The 16,783-nt window shown below is 37.9% G+C and overlaps 1 protein-coding gene across 1 annotated transcript in view; it reads right to left on the bottom strand.

Moving 5' to 3' along the window:
* Positions 1-16,783, bottom strand: part of TBC1D8B (TBC1 domain family member 8B) — an 81,540-nt gene that overhangs the window by 41,044 nt on the left and 23,713 nt on the right. The window contains exons 6-7 of the mRNA XM_007530616.3: positions 12,722-12,929; positions 11,668-11,835 (exon numbers count right to left, since the gene is read on the bottom strand). Of these exons, the coding sequence (XP_007530678.1) occupies positions 11,668-11,835; positions 12,722-12,929 (376 nt within the window). The remainder of the gene's footprint in view (positions 1-11,667; positions 11,836-12,721; positions 12,930-16,783) is intronic.

Genomic DNA, 16,783 nt, shown 5'->3' on the forward strand with positions numbered 1-16,783 from the left:
ATGAATTAAATTCATTGAAATATCCACCTTACCTAAAACAATTTATAAGTTCAGTGCACACCCCCTATCAAAATCCTAATGATATTCTTCAAGTAAACCAAGGAATTTTGAAATTTGTGTGGAACCACAAAAGACCACAAATAGCCAAATCAATTTTGATAGAACAAAAATGTAGGTACTATAACTTGTGACTTCAAACTATACCATATAGCAACGATGATTTTAAAAGTAAAGGACTGGAACACAAACAGGAACTCAGATTTTTGATGAAGTATAATAGGGGCAGAAATAATCCCACACAAATATACACATCTAATATGAAAAAAGGAGTTAAAATAATACAATGGAAGCAAGAAAGGCTCTACAAAAAAGTGGTGTTGGGAAAAAAACAGTGTGTAACAAAATGAAATGAGTATCATTTAATACCACATATAAATACTAACACAAGATCTATTGAGGACTTGAACATTAAATCTGAAAGTATAAAATACATAGAAGTAAACATAGGTGGTACACTCTAGGACCTTAACATCAGAGGTTTATATGGAGATGTAACCCCAATAGCAAAGGAAACTAAAGCAGGAATAAACAAATGTGCCCACTTCAAATTAAAAAGCTTTTAGACTATCAAAAGCCGCTAACACAAAAATAAAAGGCAATCTAGCAATTAGGAGAAGATATCTGCATATCCCTCATGTAACAAGGTATTTATATCATATACATATATATATATATATATACATATATATATATATGTATATATATATAAAACTCAACGTAAAACAAGTAGACCAATAACAAAGTAGAGACAATTTCTCAATAGACACTTCTCCAAGGATGGTATGCAGACATGAAAAATGTTCAACATGGGGCTGGGTGGTGGCTCACCTAGAAGATCACTCATGGTACAGTGTTCAAGGACCCAGGTTCAAGCCCCTGGTCCCCACCTGCAGGGTGAAAGTTTCACAAGCAGTGGAGAGGTGCTGTAGTTGTCTCTTTCTCTCTCCCTCACCCTCTTCCCTTTTACTTTATGTCTCTATCCACAATGAATAAATAAAATGTTTTTTAAAAAGAAAATAATGATGCTCAATATTATTTATTAATAGAGAAATGCACAACAAAATCACAAGTGAGATACCATATCACACCAGTGTAAAAATAGCCTACATTAAATGATTGGAACTAAGTGTTGGTGAGGGTGTTAAGAGATTAGACCTCTGTCATATTGTTGATGGGAATGCAAACTGGCATAGTACATATGGAAAATAGTATGGAGAGTTCTTCAAAAAGAAAAAAAAACCCTTACGATGGAGCAATACCATTCCTAAGCATAGATCCAAAGGATATGAAAACACTAATTTGTAAACCCCTATGTTCAGGAGTCGGGTGGGTGCACAGCGGGTTAAGTGCATGTGGCTCAAAGCACAAGAACCGGCATACAGATTCCCGTTTGAGCCCCAGGCTACCCATCTGCAGGGGAGTCGTTCACAAACTGTGAAGTAGGTTTGTGCTGGGAAATTATGCAGATGAGGTCACATCCACCATGTTGTCCCCTCAGGGCACTGTCAATTCCCCTGATAGTTGATAATACAATCAAGGTGTACCTTGTTTACTCCTCCCCCTCCCTGGAGAGCTGTGATCCTATCCCCCAGGGCCTTGTTTCCTAGCCAATCACTACGGACTTTCTTCCATAAAAGCCCTACTTCTTCTGCCCTCCATTCTCTTAGCCCCTTGACCTGCAGATGCACAGGAGGGTTGCTGCCTAGGGAGGTGGCCATTTTGCTAGCTCCATGGCCCAAACCACCGCGCTCTCACCCAACTCTGAGGTGCCCGTGTGTTCCCTCTTCTCCTGGATCTCCTCTATCTCTCCTCCATGGCGCAGCCCGACAGGTTTGCAGGTGTCTATCTTTGTCTCCCCATCTCTGTCTCCCCTCTTCTCTCGATTTCTCTCTGTCCTATCCAACGACAGCAAAAACAACAACAACAACAATAATAATTACAACAATGATAAAACAACAAGGGCAACAAAAAAGGGGAAAAAATGGTCTTCAGGAGCAGTGTATTCGTGGTGCAGGCACTGAGCCCCAGCAATAACCCTGGAGGCAAAAAAAAAAAAACACAAACAAACAAAAAAAAAACCCTATGTTCACAATTGTACTAAGTAGCCAAAATATGAAATGAAGCTGAATGTCCTTGACAGACGACTACATAAAAAAATTATAGGATATGTATTCAAGGGGTTACTACTTAGTCATTAAAAAGATGACACTGGGGAGATGGACAGTGGTATACCAGGTCAACCACATACGTTACCATACACAAAGACCTGGGTTCGAGCCCCCGCTCCCTACCTGCAGGATGCTTCACAAGTGGTGAGTCAGGTCTGCAGGTATCTTTTTATCTTCCCTTCTCTATCTCCCCTTACCTCTCAATTTATTTCTATCCTATCAAATAAAATAGAAAAAGGAAGGAAGGAAGGGTGGAAGGAAGGAAGGAAGGAAGGAAGGGAAGAAGGAAAAATGGCCACCAGGAGTGATGGATCACAGACCCCAGAGATAACTCTGGTGGCAATAAAATTTTTTTTTATAAAGACACGGTGGGGCAACAAGCTAGCTCACCTAGAAACTGCACTTGCTTTTAGATATGTACAGCCCAGGTTTGAGCACTGCACTGAGAGAATCTCCTGTGATCTGTTGTCTTCCTCTCTCTATACTGGAAAAAAGTCAGCCTAGAACTGTGTATCCCCAATGACAACGGCAACAAAAACATGCCATTGTATCATTCAGGACAAAATGGATGTAAGTAGAGGTGATTATTCTAAATGAAATAAGTAAAGAAGATAAAGGCAACTACCAATTACTGGATGATATGTAATATAGATAACCAATATAACCAAAACAAAAATGAACTTAAAAAAGTAATGATAATAACTAAACTGACTCTTAAATTCTATGACACTGTAATGGGAAGGAGGGGAAACATTGAGGGCTCCAACTGGTGTGATAGCACAGGAACATTGGCTGAAGGTCTGGAGAGTTGTACACACACACACAGACACACACACACACGTGTATATGAAAATATATTCCTAAAATCTTATGTTATAAATGTTAAATAAACACAATAATTATTAACTTAAAATAGATTTCAATTTTAATAAAATATCTGCCTTTCTAATAGAGAAATAAATCTACCCAGCATTAATATCCAATATTTATTACAGTCACATTCCCATTAAAGCAAACTCCACCCACCTGTATGGGTTAAAATAGCATTTTTCTCTGCATTATTGTATGGGCTATGACTGTTATTACTTATTCTAATAAAAACAATTAAAGTAGTAAGATATTATTCTATATGAGAACTAATAGAACAAGAATGTTTACACAGTTGACCCTTGAACAGTAGGATTTTGAATTGTGTAGACCTACTGCTACATGTTTTTGTACCATGGCACAAAAGTATTTTCTCTTTCTTATGATTTTTAAGTTTCTCCTCTCTAGCTTGTTTTATTGTAATAATACAGCAAACAATACTCAGAGAAAATATGTGTTAACTGATTATCCTATCAGGCTTCTTGTCAATAGTAGCCTATTAGTAGTTAAGTCTGAGAAGAGTTAAAAGGCATTTGGTTGCCAGAGAAATGAATGCAAATAAAGATAACAATCAGATACGACTTGACTTCTATGAGAATGTCATACATCAGAAAGGACAGTAACAACGCTGGAGTGGTTGTGGGAAAGGAACCCTCCTGCACTGCTAGTGGGCACGTAAGTTGGGCCAACCCCTGTAGAGAGTAGTCTGGAAAACTGTCAGAAGGTCAGAAATAGACCTATCCTATGACCTGACAATTCCTCTCTTGGGAAACAAAACACATTAAGCCAAAAAGATCTATGTATACCTATATTAATAGCAGCACAAATTGTAATGGCCAAAACCTAGAAGCAACCTAGGTGTCCAACGACAGATGAATGGCTGAGAAAATTGTAACATACTCCAAACTCAGTCAAATTCTACTTTGAGTTTCCCTGTCTCTTCCTTCTCAACTTCTGTTTATGAGTGGGATCATCCCATACTTGTCTTTCTCTTTCTGATTTATTTCACTTAACATAATTCCTTCTAGCTCCATCTAAGATGGGTCAGAGAGGGTGGGTTCATTATTCTTAATAGCTGAGAAGTATTCATTGAGTATATATACCACATATAATAATAAATAATTATTATAACCAAATTATTTGGGAAGTTGTTTTACTTTGAAAATTCCATGGTTAGGATTTAATGTACCATAGGTGATTTAATATTTTAAAATTTTATTATTAGAAATGCATCAACAGTTTAAACACAGTGTCACAGTGATTGATACATGTGTAAAATTTCTCAATTTTCTGCAATACACCAAACCCAGTCCAAATTCTACATTCCCTTTCTCCCTACCATGCCCCCACCCACCCTCCCCCTACACACAGCACTCCTCAACTCTGGCTGATGGTGGTGCAGGGGATTGAACCTGAAACTTTTAGAGCCTCAGGAAGGAGAGTCTCTTTGCACAATCCTTATGCAATCTACTCTTGCCTGTGTTTCCATTTTCTGCTCTTATTTCTCAAATTCGATGAGGGAGACCATCCCGTATTCTTCCTTATCTTTCTGGCTTATCTCACTTAACATGACTCCTTAAAGCTCCATCTAACATGAGATAAAGAAATTGACTTTATCATTCTTTTTTTTAAAATTTATTACAATAGTTTGTACATGCATAACATTCCCCACTTTCCCATTTAACAAGAAAACCCCCACTATGTCATCTATCATCCTTCATGGACCTGTATTCTCCCCACCCACCCACCCCAGAGTCTTTTACTTTGGTGCAATATCCCAATTCCATTTCAGGTTATACTTGTGTTTTCATTTCTGATCTTGTTTTTCAACTTCTGCCTGAGAGTGAGATCATCCCATATTCATCCTTCAGTTTCTGACTTATTTCACTTAACATGAATTTTTCAAGGTCCATCCAAGATCGGCTGAAAACGGTGAAGTCACCACTTTTTACAGCTGAGTAGTATTCCATTGTGTATATATACCATAACTTGCTCAGCCACTCATCTGTTGTTGGACACCTGGGTTACTTCCAGGTTTTGGCTATTACAAATTGTGCTTCCAAGAACATATGTGTACACAAATCTTTTTGGATGGATGTGTTGGGTTCCTTAGGATATATCCCCAGGAGAGCAATTGCAGGGTCATGGGTAGGTCTATTTCTAGCCTTCGGAGAGTTCTCCAGAGTGTTCTCCACAGAGGTTGGACCAATTGACATTCCCACCAGCAGTGTAGGAGGGTTCCTTTGACCCCACAGCCTCTCCAGCATTTGCTGCTGTTACCTTTTCTGATGTATGACATTCTCACAGGAGTGAAGTGGTATCTCATTGTCTTTATTTGCATTTCTCTGACAGAGACTTGGAACATTTTTTCATGTATTTCTCTGCCTTTTGGATCTCTTCTGTGGTGAATATTCTGTCCAAGTCCTCCCCCCATTTTTGGATGGGGTTATTTGTTGTCTTATTGTTGAGTTTGGCAAGATCTTTATATATGTTGGTTATTAAACTCTTATCTGATGTATGGCATGTAAATATCTTCTCACATTCTGTGAGGGGTCTCTTGGTTTGGGTAGTGGTTTCTTTTGCTGTGCAGAAGATTTTTAATTTGATGTAGTCCCATAGGTTTATACTTGCCTTAGTCTTCTTTGTAATTGGATTCGTTTCATTGAAGATGACTTTTAAAATTTATGCAGAAAAGAGTACTGCTAATATTTTCCTCTAAGTATCTGATAGTTTCTGGTCTAACATCCAAGCCCTTGATCCACTTGGAATTTACTTTTGTATTTGGTGAAATACATTTGATTCAGTTTCATTCTTCTGCATGTTTCAACCCATTTTTCCAACACCATTTGTTGAAGAGACTCTGCTTTCCCCATTTAATAGTCTGGGCACCTTTGTCAAAGATTAGATGTCCATAGGTGTGGGGCCTCATTTCTGGGCTCTCAATTCTATTCCACTGGTCAGTGTGTCTGTTCATGTTCCAGTAACAAGCAGTTTTGATTACAATGGCCCTATAATACAGTTTGAAATCTGGGAGTGTGATGCCTCCGGTTCTGTTCTTTTTTCTCAAGATTGTTTTGGTAATTCTAGGTCTTTTCTGGTTCCAGATAAACATTTGTAGCATTTGTTCTATTCTCCTAAAAAAAAGGGCTTGGGATCTTGATGGGGATAGCATTAAATTTGTAGATGGCTCTGGGTAGTATATTCATTTTGAGGATGTTAATTCTTCTAACTCATGAACATGGAATATCTTTCCACTTCTTTGTGTCTTTTTCAATTTCTTTGAGTAGTGACTCATAATTTTCAGTATACAAGTCTTTCACTTCTTTGGTTAGGTTTACTCCTAGATATTTGATTGTTTTTGTTGCTATAGTAAAAGGAATTGATTTCTGAATTTCAATTTCTTCTAACTTAGTGTTTGCATAGAGGAATGCCACTGACTTTTGAATGTTAAATTTATAGCCTGACACCTTACTGTATTGCCTGATGATTTCCAAAAGATTCTTGTTGGATTCCTTAGGTTTTTCTGCTGGGAAACTGTGCAGACGCAGTCACATCTGCCATGTTGTCCCCTCGGGCAACTGCTAGTTCCTGTGAGAGTTGGGACATTCTCAGAGCGCCTGTACCTCCATGTTGTGCCCTCAGGGCATTGTCTATTCCCCCACAATGGCTGTGGTGCTCTGGTTGCTCCTCCCCCTTCCCATTCTCACGAGAGCTACTCCCATAAAAGCCCTTCTTTTTCTGCACCTCGCTCTCTTGCCGGTTTCTTCACTTCAGTGTTTAGACACAGGAAAGGTTACTGCATGAGGCGGCCATTTTTGCTACCTCCATGTGGCCCAGCCTATTTCTCTCTCACCCAACTCTGAGGTGCCAGCACAAATAAAGATTTGTGTTCTCTCTTCGCTCCGGATCTCCTTTCTTTCCATGTATACTATCATGTCATCTGCAATAAGGAGAGTTTGACTTCTCTTCCAATCTGTATCCCTTTAATTCCTTGTTCCTGCCTGATTGCTATGGCAAGAACTTCCAACACTATATTGAATAGTAATGGTGATAGTGGTCAGCCTGTCTAGTACCTGATCTGAGTGGAAATGCTTCCAGTTTTTCACCATTGAGTATGTTGGCTGTAGGTTTGCTATATATAGACTCCACTATCTTCAGGAATTTTCCATCTATTCCCATTTTTGTAGTGTTTTGATCATAAAGGGATGTTGTATTTTTTTTCAAAGGTTTTCTCTGCATCTATTGATATGACCATGTGGTTTTTGGTCTTGCTTTTGCTGATGTGGTGGATCACATTGATTGATTTACGTATATTAAACCAACCTTGCATGCCTGGGATAAACCCCACTTGGTCATGATGAACAATCTTTTTGATATACTGCTGTATCCGGTTGGCTAGAATTTTGTTCAATATTTTCACGTCTATGTTCATCAGAGATATTGATCTGTAGTTTTCTTTTTTGGTTGTATTCCTGTCTGCTTTTGGTATCAGAGTGATATTGGCTTCATAGAAGCTGGCAGGGAGTATTACAGTGTCTTCAATCTTCTGGAAGACTTTTAAAAGTAGAGTTATTAGTTCTTCTTTGAAGGTTTTGTAGAATTCATTTGTAAAACCATCTGGTCCAGGACTGTTGGTATGCATGAGACCCCTTCTGTTTCATTTGGTTTAAATCCCCGCTGCTTAACACTATTCTATTTACATAACCACTGCATTCTATTTACATAACCACTGTTAACAAGCACCACCCTCCCTCTAGGGCATTGGTGGTTCAGTGATAGGATTCTCGCCTGCTCCGCCCCCTCCTTGTCACACTCTGATTTCCACCAGTCACTTTTCTCTCCACCCTCTCTATGTCACATCCTGTTTCCACCCTACTTGGCAAGTATATATAAAGACAGCATTGTGAGTTTTAGGGTACCTTTAGTTTAGCTTAGCTCAGCTTAGATAGTGCTGCATACTGCATGAATAAAGAGATACTGCCTACAGCTCAACCATGAGTCCCTGGTCGTCTGTTACCCACCCGTGAAGCCAGCCCGGTGAAAACAACACAGCCCGGCGAAAACGACACAGGACTTTTATTTTTGGGGAGATTTTTGATAACTGTTTCAATTTCATTAGCTGTGATGGACCTGTTCATATTATCCACTTCCTCTTTACTTAGTTTTGGAAGTTGGTAGGTATCTAGGAAATCGTCCATTTCTTCCAGGTTCTCAAGCTTGGTGGCATATAGTTGTTCACAGAAGCCTCGCATGATATGTTGAATTTCTGCGGTATCTGTTGAGATAGCTCCTCTTTCATTTAGTATCCGATTTATTTGGGTCTTCTCCCTTTTTTGTTTTGTGAGTCTGGCAAAAGGTTTGTCGATTTTGTTCACTCTTTTGAAGAACCAACATTTACTTTCGTTGATCTTTTGTATGGTTTGCTTATTCTCAATGTTATTTATTTCTGCCCTAACTTTAGTGATTTCTGTCCTTCTGGTTGCTTTAGGGTTCCTTTGTTCTTCTTCTTCTAGGTCTTTAAGATGTGCAATGAGGCTGTTTATTTGTGCTTTTTCTTGTTTCCTAATGTGTGCTTGTATAGCTATGCAGTTCCCTCTTAGTACTGCCTTAAATGTGTCCCAAATATTTTGATAGCTTGTGTCTTCATTTTCATTGAAGTCTCGAAACATTTTGATTCCTTCCTTGATTTCCTCTTTGACCCAGAAGTTGTTAAGAAGTGTACTGTTGAGCTTCCACATTTTGGCACTGTTACTAATCTTTTGTTGATTTTTAAGTGTTAGTTTAATTCCACTGTGGTCTGAGAAGATGCTTGGGATGATTTCAATGCTCTTGAATTTGATGATGCTGTCTTTGTGGCCTAACATATGGTCTATCCTTGAGAATGACCCATGTGGATTTGAGTAAAATGTGTATTCCAGTTTCTTGGGATGAATGACTCTGAAAATGTCCAATAGTTCTAGTATATCTATCTCTTCATTTAGCTCCCTTATGTCTTTACTGATTTTCTGCCTGGATGATGTGTCAAGTTGAGAGAGTGGGGTGTTGAAGTCCCCTACTATGATTGTGTTGCTGTTAATATATTGCTGTAGCTCTTTCAGTAGAAGTTTGATGTATTTAGATGGCTTCTCATTGGGTGCATAGATGTTAATGATTGTTAAGTCCTCTTGATTGACTGATGCTCTGAGCATTAAGTAGTGTCCATTTCTTTTTTAATCTTATCTATTTTAAAGTCTATCATGTCATATATGAGAATAGCTGTTCCTGCCCTTTTTTGTGGGCCATTGGTTTATATGATAGTTTTCCATACTTTCACTTTAAGTCTGTGTTTGTCTTGTTGAGTTAGGTGGGTTTCCTGTAGACAGCATATTGTTGGGTTGTATTTTCTGATCCATCTTCCTACTCTGTGTCTTTTAATAGGTGAATTCAGGCCATTGACATTTATTTATATCAAAGATTGAAGACATTTTAACGCCATTCTTGTAGAGTTTTAGAGTGTTTTGATATATGTCCTATTTACGGTGGTCTGATTATTTATAGAAGACCTTTCAGAACTTCTTTTAGGGCAGGCTTGGTGATAGTTGATTCCTTCAACTGTTGCTTATCTGAGGTTTTGATGCTTCCATCTAGTCTGAATGACAGTCTAGCAGGATATAGTATTCTTGGTTGAAAGCCTTTCTCATTGAGCACTCGATAGGTATCTTACCATTCTCTTCTGGCCTATAGTGTTTGTATGGGGAAATCTGCTGCTAACCTTATGGGTTTTCCTTTGTAGGTGACTGTTTTTCTCTTGCAGCCTTCAGGATCCTTTCTTGATCCTTATTCCTTCCCATTCTAAGTATGATATGTCTTAGTGTCTTTAGGTCTGGGTTAATTCTGTTTGGGACCCTCTGGGCTTCTTGAATCTTTATGTCTTTGATGTTGTCTAGACTAGAGAAGTTTTCAGCTATTATGGCCTGAAGAATGCTTTCTTCCTCTCCCTCTCTTTCTTCCTCTGGTAAGCCAATAATGCATGTATTCTTTCTTTTGAAGTCATCCCATAGGACTCTGTTGTTGTTTTCAGCATCTATTAATCTCTTTTTTGAGATCTCTTACTTCTTTTTTAGTTGTCTCTAATTCATCCTCGATCTTGCTAATTCTGTCTTCAGCCTCATTGATTCTATTCTCTCTGCCCTCTACTGTTTTCTGGAGTTCATCTATTTTGTTGCCCTGTTCTGATACTGTTTTAGCTTGTTCAGCTAGTTGCGTTCTTAGCTCAGCGATTTCAGCTTTCAGCTCTCTAATAACCATGAGATAATTAGTATTTTCTTCCATAGTCTCATTTGTTGTTCCTGTATTTCTGATTACAATTTTTTCAAATTCTTTACTCACTCCTGTGATTATTTCCTTAGCTAATGTTTGGATGTTGAACTTGTTATTTTGTGCTTCACCCTCTGGGGGACTTTTAGCTGGACTCTTGTCCTGGTTCGATTCTCTAATATTTCTTCTTGTTGTTTTAACCATTTTATTACATATTATGTTATGAGTTCCCTTTCTCAGTACTTTTCAAATTACTGATTACTACTGCCTGGATTGACTTGTGTCTAAGTAAGTTAATTAAAGGGTTCACAGTAGTGGAAGTTAACAGTTGTTTCAATAGTATTTTAATCCCTGAGTTGGAGCTCAGTGGTTTAAAAGCCTCTTTTTTTTTCTTCCCTGTAGGCTATGGGAGCGTGAGGGCTTTTAAACTATCAATAGGCTTCTTAGCTTAATCACTGACTCCTGACCAAGAGATAAAGCAGGGTGTGGCAGAGATAATCCAGTGGTTTTGCAAAGAGACTTTCACAGCCCCTCAGCTATGCCACTGAGGTATAGGTCTTCTCCTGAGTTTCCTGGTTAGATCTCTGTCCCCTGGTGTCCCTCCCTGTCTCTGCTCCAGATTCTGAGGGCAGTAGCAATGGAGACTCAGAGTTGCACTTGGTGAGTCTCTGGGGAGTCCTCTCCTCCCTTCAGCTGTCCCCTTGTTGGTGGAACAGACTGGAGGTGGTCTTCTCTCAACTGATAAACTGCTGGATTATTAGCAGTCACTTAATCTCTCCTTATGCTCCTCTCTCCTCTCTGTCACCAGCCACACGCGTTTGTACTCACTGGTGATTTAGTGGGTTCCTGTGGTCATTCTAGTCCTGTCTTGTTTCGGTCCCGGGTGGTCTCCTTTGGTATTCCTAGTTGATCCGGGAGAGGAGAGGAGAGGAGAGGAGAGAAAGTGATCTGCTGCTGCTCGTAGCTCCGTCTCCGGAAGTCCCCAACTTTATCATTCTTAATAGCCGGGTAGTATTTCATTGTGTGTGTATACATAATACATATATATATATATGTGTGTGTGTGTGTGTGTATATGTATGTATATATTTATAAAAAGATTAAGTCCTTAATTCTTATTTCTGCTTCATGATGTAACTTAGAGACTATGATCTTTAGTTTTAGTCTATAAAACAATAAACCTAAGAATAAGTAATAAATGTATTGATAATTGTTTTGAAAGAATGACCACACAAAATATTCTTTTTATGAAAATGGTGTGATCACTATATAGTTACCTCTGTGCTAGTATCATGACACTGAGTTGAAGCTGTCCCACACTTGATTCTCAGTTTTGCCACCAGTTCCTCAAAATCTTTAACATCACTGAAACGAAAGGCTGTTTTTCCTTTGATGCTAATGATGACAGATTTGCTGGAGTCATTCGTCTTATCTATGGCTAAGACCTGGGGGCAAAAAAAACACAGAAATTAATCATATTTTCCTGTGTTGCTGATACTTGTATTAAAATGTGTTTAGCCTATTCTTGTGAGCCTAAAAATGTTGGTTTAGTGGTGTGATGTATTAAGACACGTTACCAAAGGGATCAAGGTTGCAACACCTTGGATCAATGGATTTTGGTGGAGGGATATTGGTGCTTTGGGGGTAGTGGTGGTGTAGTAACATGTTTTAAAGAGGTGAGAAATTGCACTTCTAAAACACTGATAACCTTGTAAACCAAGATAACCCTAAAAACAAATTTAAACTATTATTAAATTTAAAAAAAAGAAGAAAGAAAGAGAGAATGGAATAAATAAACAGACATTGGGTACCAGTAACATCAGAGCATGTTATTTCACTTTTCAAGGAAAAAGGTTAGCATGGAATCTTTAAAATGGCAATGCGGATCTAGGCCATTTATTTTTTACTTACATAGAAGCTACCAATTCTATTGTTTAAGGCCATGTATTTTAAACATGTTAGCTAAGTTTCAGTATTCATGTAATAAATCAGAGTGATCATGCTCCATTTTGAATCATCCTAAACCTTTACCCTGTTTATAAATTTTAATATTTCCACTTTCATTAAGAGACATAAAACTTTTAGCATCTGTATTCTGACAAGATTGGGAGTGTTTGGGGTGGAATGGTTGTATGTAGACTTCTACTTGTATTCTGAAGAACAGCACTTGGCTTGAAGAATAACATTGAATTTTAAAATGATTATTTAAAAAAACACTAAAAGGATGTTGCATATTGAGCTTTTAGTAATGTAAAGAGTTAAAGGACATTTCCCTCCATGAATGATAACAATTTAAAAGTGAAAACTGATATGTGACCCAGGTTATAGTACCTCTCGGAATGGAATGATTACACTACATAAATTGCCATCCTGGCTAGCAAAGCAGATATAGTTTTCTGAGATGCACATTTTTCCATGAGTATTGAAGTGGCTGAATGGCACCCATAATAAGCATTCATGTACTTCATTCAATGTCTCTTCTTTGGGAAGTCTAAAGAAAGCATTAAACTGCTCACTGTGGGCTCGGTTTTCCAGACCTCTGTAGAAAAGAAAAGAAGGGAGGCTCAAATAATGATTTCTCAAGTGTGTAATGCCTATATTAATTAAATCTAAATGTGCTATAAAGCAGACAGATTAAATAACCTTCTATTCCTCAAGAAAATATAAAATGTACAAAGCACTGACCACTAACAAACTTTCTTTTTGTCATCACCAGGGCATTACTGCTTCGAGCAGACTTTTTCAGATAGAGACAGAGACAAAGACAGAGATGAGGAGACAAACAGTGCTGAAAAATCCTCTCTTGCAGGGGAGGCAAGACTCAAATCTGGGTCCAGTGCTTGCAAAGCAGGTACACTGTCAAGGTGAATTATCTTGTTGGCCCTTCTTCTTTTGCTTACTTTCGTTTTATCTATAGGTTACAATGCAATTTAAGAGACAATGCAGATTTTCAAGCCATTTGTTAAGAGATTATCTGTTGGAAGATTATCATATGTGACTAACTGTTCACTATCTGTGAAGATGGCAAAAAACCATCTTGACAGACAATACTTCTCATATTTGGTTATTTGGAAATCAGGAATTGTCCAGTTCAAATTAATAACAGAAATTTAAGACAGTAAAATAAGGAGGCTTTGTCATGTACACAATCCAGATTCGAGCCTGGCCTCCTCCACATTGTAATAAGTTTCAGTGGTATAGTATCTTTCTAGTTCCTCTCTCTCTCTCTCTCTCTCTCTCTCTCTCTCTGTCTAAAAAAGTTGACTCAGAGAGGTAAAGTCCTGGAAATGACCAGAAAAAAAAATTAGAGGGGAGTATTAATCCCTCTAAAATATATAAAAATTAAGTAAAGCATGGTTGCCAAGATAGCTCACCTGGCTAGTGCATTTGTTATGCTTAGCATGACCCAGGTTTGAGACAAGCCCTCACAGAACTGAGGGTGCTACAGTATCTTTCCTTCTCTCCCCATCTCTCTGTCTCTGTTTTTTTTTTATCTGAAAAAACTGGTCCAGAGTGGTTGAAGTCCTAGTGACAACAGCAACAACAACCCTAAGTGAAGCAAAATTTTAAATGAATGTTAAAAAAATCGAAATTAGATTCATGATAAAACAACACTGCTCAGAAACTTGGACATGAAATACTTGTGCCAAGCAAAAATGCCATCTGTGGTAGTAAGCGAATTATGAAAGTTCTATCTCACAGCCAAAGAAAATTACAACTAAATTTAACCTTTCCACAGATACTATCTGAACACTTTCATGTCATAACTTAAAATAATTCTGATAAAAATTAACAGAAAGCCACATTAACTTTTACTCCAATTAAATTATAATGTGGTAGATGATTTCACTATCATTTCAAAAGATGAGATCTACTCATATGAAATAGAAATATGTCCATGATGTAGTACTTTAAGGTAAAAAAGCAGATTATAGAATATGCACTGACTTCCTTTCATGTTCTTGGAGTTATTTTAAATTTTATTTTTAAAAACCTGGAAGGATATACACAAGACTTAACTATTATGGTTATGCTTCTGTCCTTTTAAGTTACAGAAACAATGCATATTTGCAAAAGCAATTAGAAAAATATACTCCATATTAGAAAAGAAGTCATTCGGGGACTGTTCAAGCTACTATTCTTGACTTACTAAAAAGGGATTTTGATATATATGATTTTCAACAGGTGCTTTTAAAACACAGACAAAATGGATTTACCATTTACCATTTAAATACAGACTTGGCACTGACCTTAATAGATGATCTCTTAGGGAATATTTTAAGGGAAATAAAATAGTTAAACATTTGTGTATAATTACTGCCAATCAAGAAACTATTAAAAATGTCTAATACACAACAAATAGAATCCTTAATCCGTATAGATTTCTATTTATATATCACATACATTGGGACTTAATTTTGGTAATCAGGTATTAAAAAGTTTACCTTACTCATCTATTTGCAAAAAAAGCAGGTAGGTTCACAATTGAATTCTCATGTATATGGAATTTACTGAGGCTTAGGAAAGGGCAAGAAGCACCAAAGCAAAGGATCCTGGGGAAGGCAGGCAGGGAAAGGGGGGTGGAGTTTGAGTTCTGGTGCATGGTGGAAAAGGACCTAAACTGGGGTTTAGCAGACATCTATCATGGCGAGATGAGAAATTATACTTATATAGGGGCTGGGTGGTGGCACTTTGGATTGAGCACACACATTACAGTGTGCAAGGATCCAGGTTCAAGCCCCTAATTCCCACATGCAGGGTAAAGCTTCAAGAGTAGTTGAAGCAGAGCTACAGGTGTCTCCCTTTCTCCCTCTCTATCTCCCCCTTCCCTCTCAATTTCTGTCTCTACCTTAAAGAAATAAATAAAATAGAAGAAAAAAAAAAGAAAGTGTATCCAGGTGTTAAGAGCTGCACTGAAAAGCATTAAACCCTGAATTAAAAAGAATGGAAGGAAAGGAAGAAGGGAGGATGGATGGAAAGGATGAAAGGGATGGAAGGGATGGATAGAGGAAAGAAAAGAGTGAGATGAAAACTATATTCAGTTAGTGTCAAACAGTAATCACACAACTCTTCTGGTTACTTGTTCTGATCTACACATAGAATCGGAATTTACATTTCTTTACAGTCGATACCCTCAGACACCTTGCTACAATCTACTTTCCCTAGCTATTTCTGGATTCTCTGTTCTCTCCCTCCCTCTTTGGCATGTACATTTTAATCAGCTGTTCTGAGTGCTGACGAGAATAAAAAGGCTCTGGTTAGTTTCACCAAAGCAAAGTGAGGTAGGCACTAAGAATAATTAATGTTTCTCTAGTGCTTTATACTTTACAAAGTGCTTTCACTTTGTAAGTAAAAAGCATTATATCGCTCATTCCTCATTAAGTCAATGAAGAACTGATGAAGAAAGGGAGGTCCTGAGAGATCTGACTTGACCAAAAGCTGTTGTATTTTCATTTTAAAGCTCATGCACCAATGACTCCACTAACTGGGTTCATCATAGCAATGATTCTTTCTACATACTGTGTATAATTAATGTTGGGGTCAGGCAGTGACACAACTTGTAAAGTGCACATTACCACATACAGTGACCCAGTTCAAGTCCCTAGTTCCCACCTGCAAGGAGAAAGAGGTGGAGCAGTGTTACAAGTGTTTTTCCTTTCTCTCTCTCTCTCTCTATCTGTCCCTATTAGAAAAGAAGGAAACATTAAAAAAAAAAAAAAAGGGGGGGGGAACCGGGCAGTAGCGCAGCGGGTTAAGCGCACATTGTGTGAAGCGCAAGGACCGGCATAAGGATCCTAGTTCGAGCCCCCGGCTCCCCACCTGCAGGGGAGTCGCTTCACAAGCAGTGAAGCAGGTCTGCAGGTGTCTATCTTTCTCTCCCCTTCTCTGTCTTCCCCTCCTCTCTCCATTTGTCTCTGTCCTATCCAACAATGATGACAACAGCAGCAGCAGTAACTACAACAATAAAAAAACAAGAGAAACAAAAGGGAAAATAAATAAATATAAAAAATTAAAAAATATATTTTAAAAAAAGCCAACAGGAGCTATGAAGTCAGCAGGCACTGAGCCCCAGTGATAAAACCAATGGATATATATAGTTTATAGTGTCAGACCTGAAACTACTAAAGAGCTAGACTAATCACATATATGAAAGTCTACATTTCTAAAAGCATTCCAGGGCCAAATCTACAGAGAAATAATTCTCAAAACTAACTTCTTATATTATTTCTTAGAACTGCATTTTATGGAAAGCATGCTATCTGAGGTATCACCAAATATGAACTAACGAACTATTAACTATCACATTTCATTCAATAAACTTTTCTTGAAATATTAATTGTATTTCATGATAAAGAAAGAGAGGGAAACTAAAGTTACCACTCAGGCATATGC

This window comes from Erinaceus europaeus, chromosome X (genome assembly GCF_950295315.1).
Source record: "Erinaceus europaeus chromosome X, mEriEur2.1, whole genome shotgun sequence".
NCBI lineage: Eukaryota > Metazoa > Chordata > Mammalia > Eulipotyphla > Erinaceidae > Erinaceus > Erinaceus europaeus.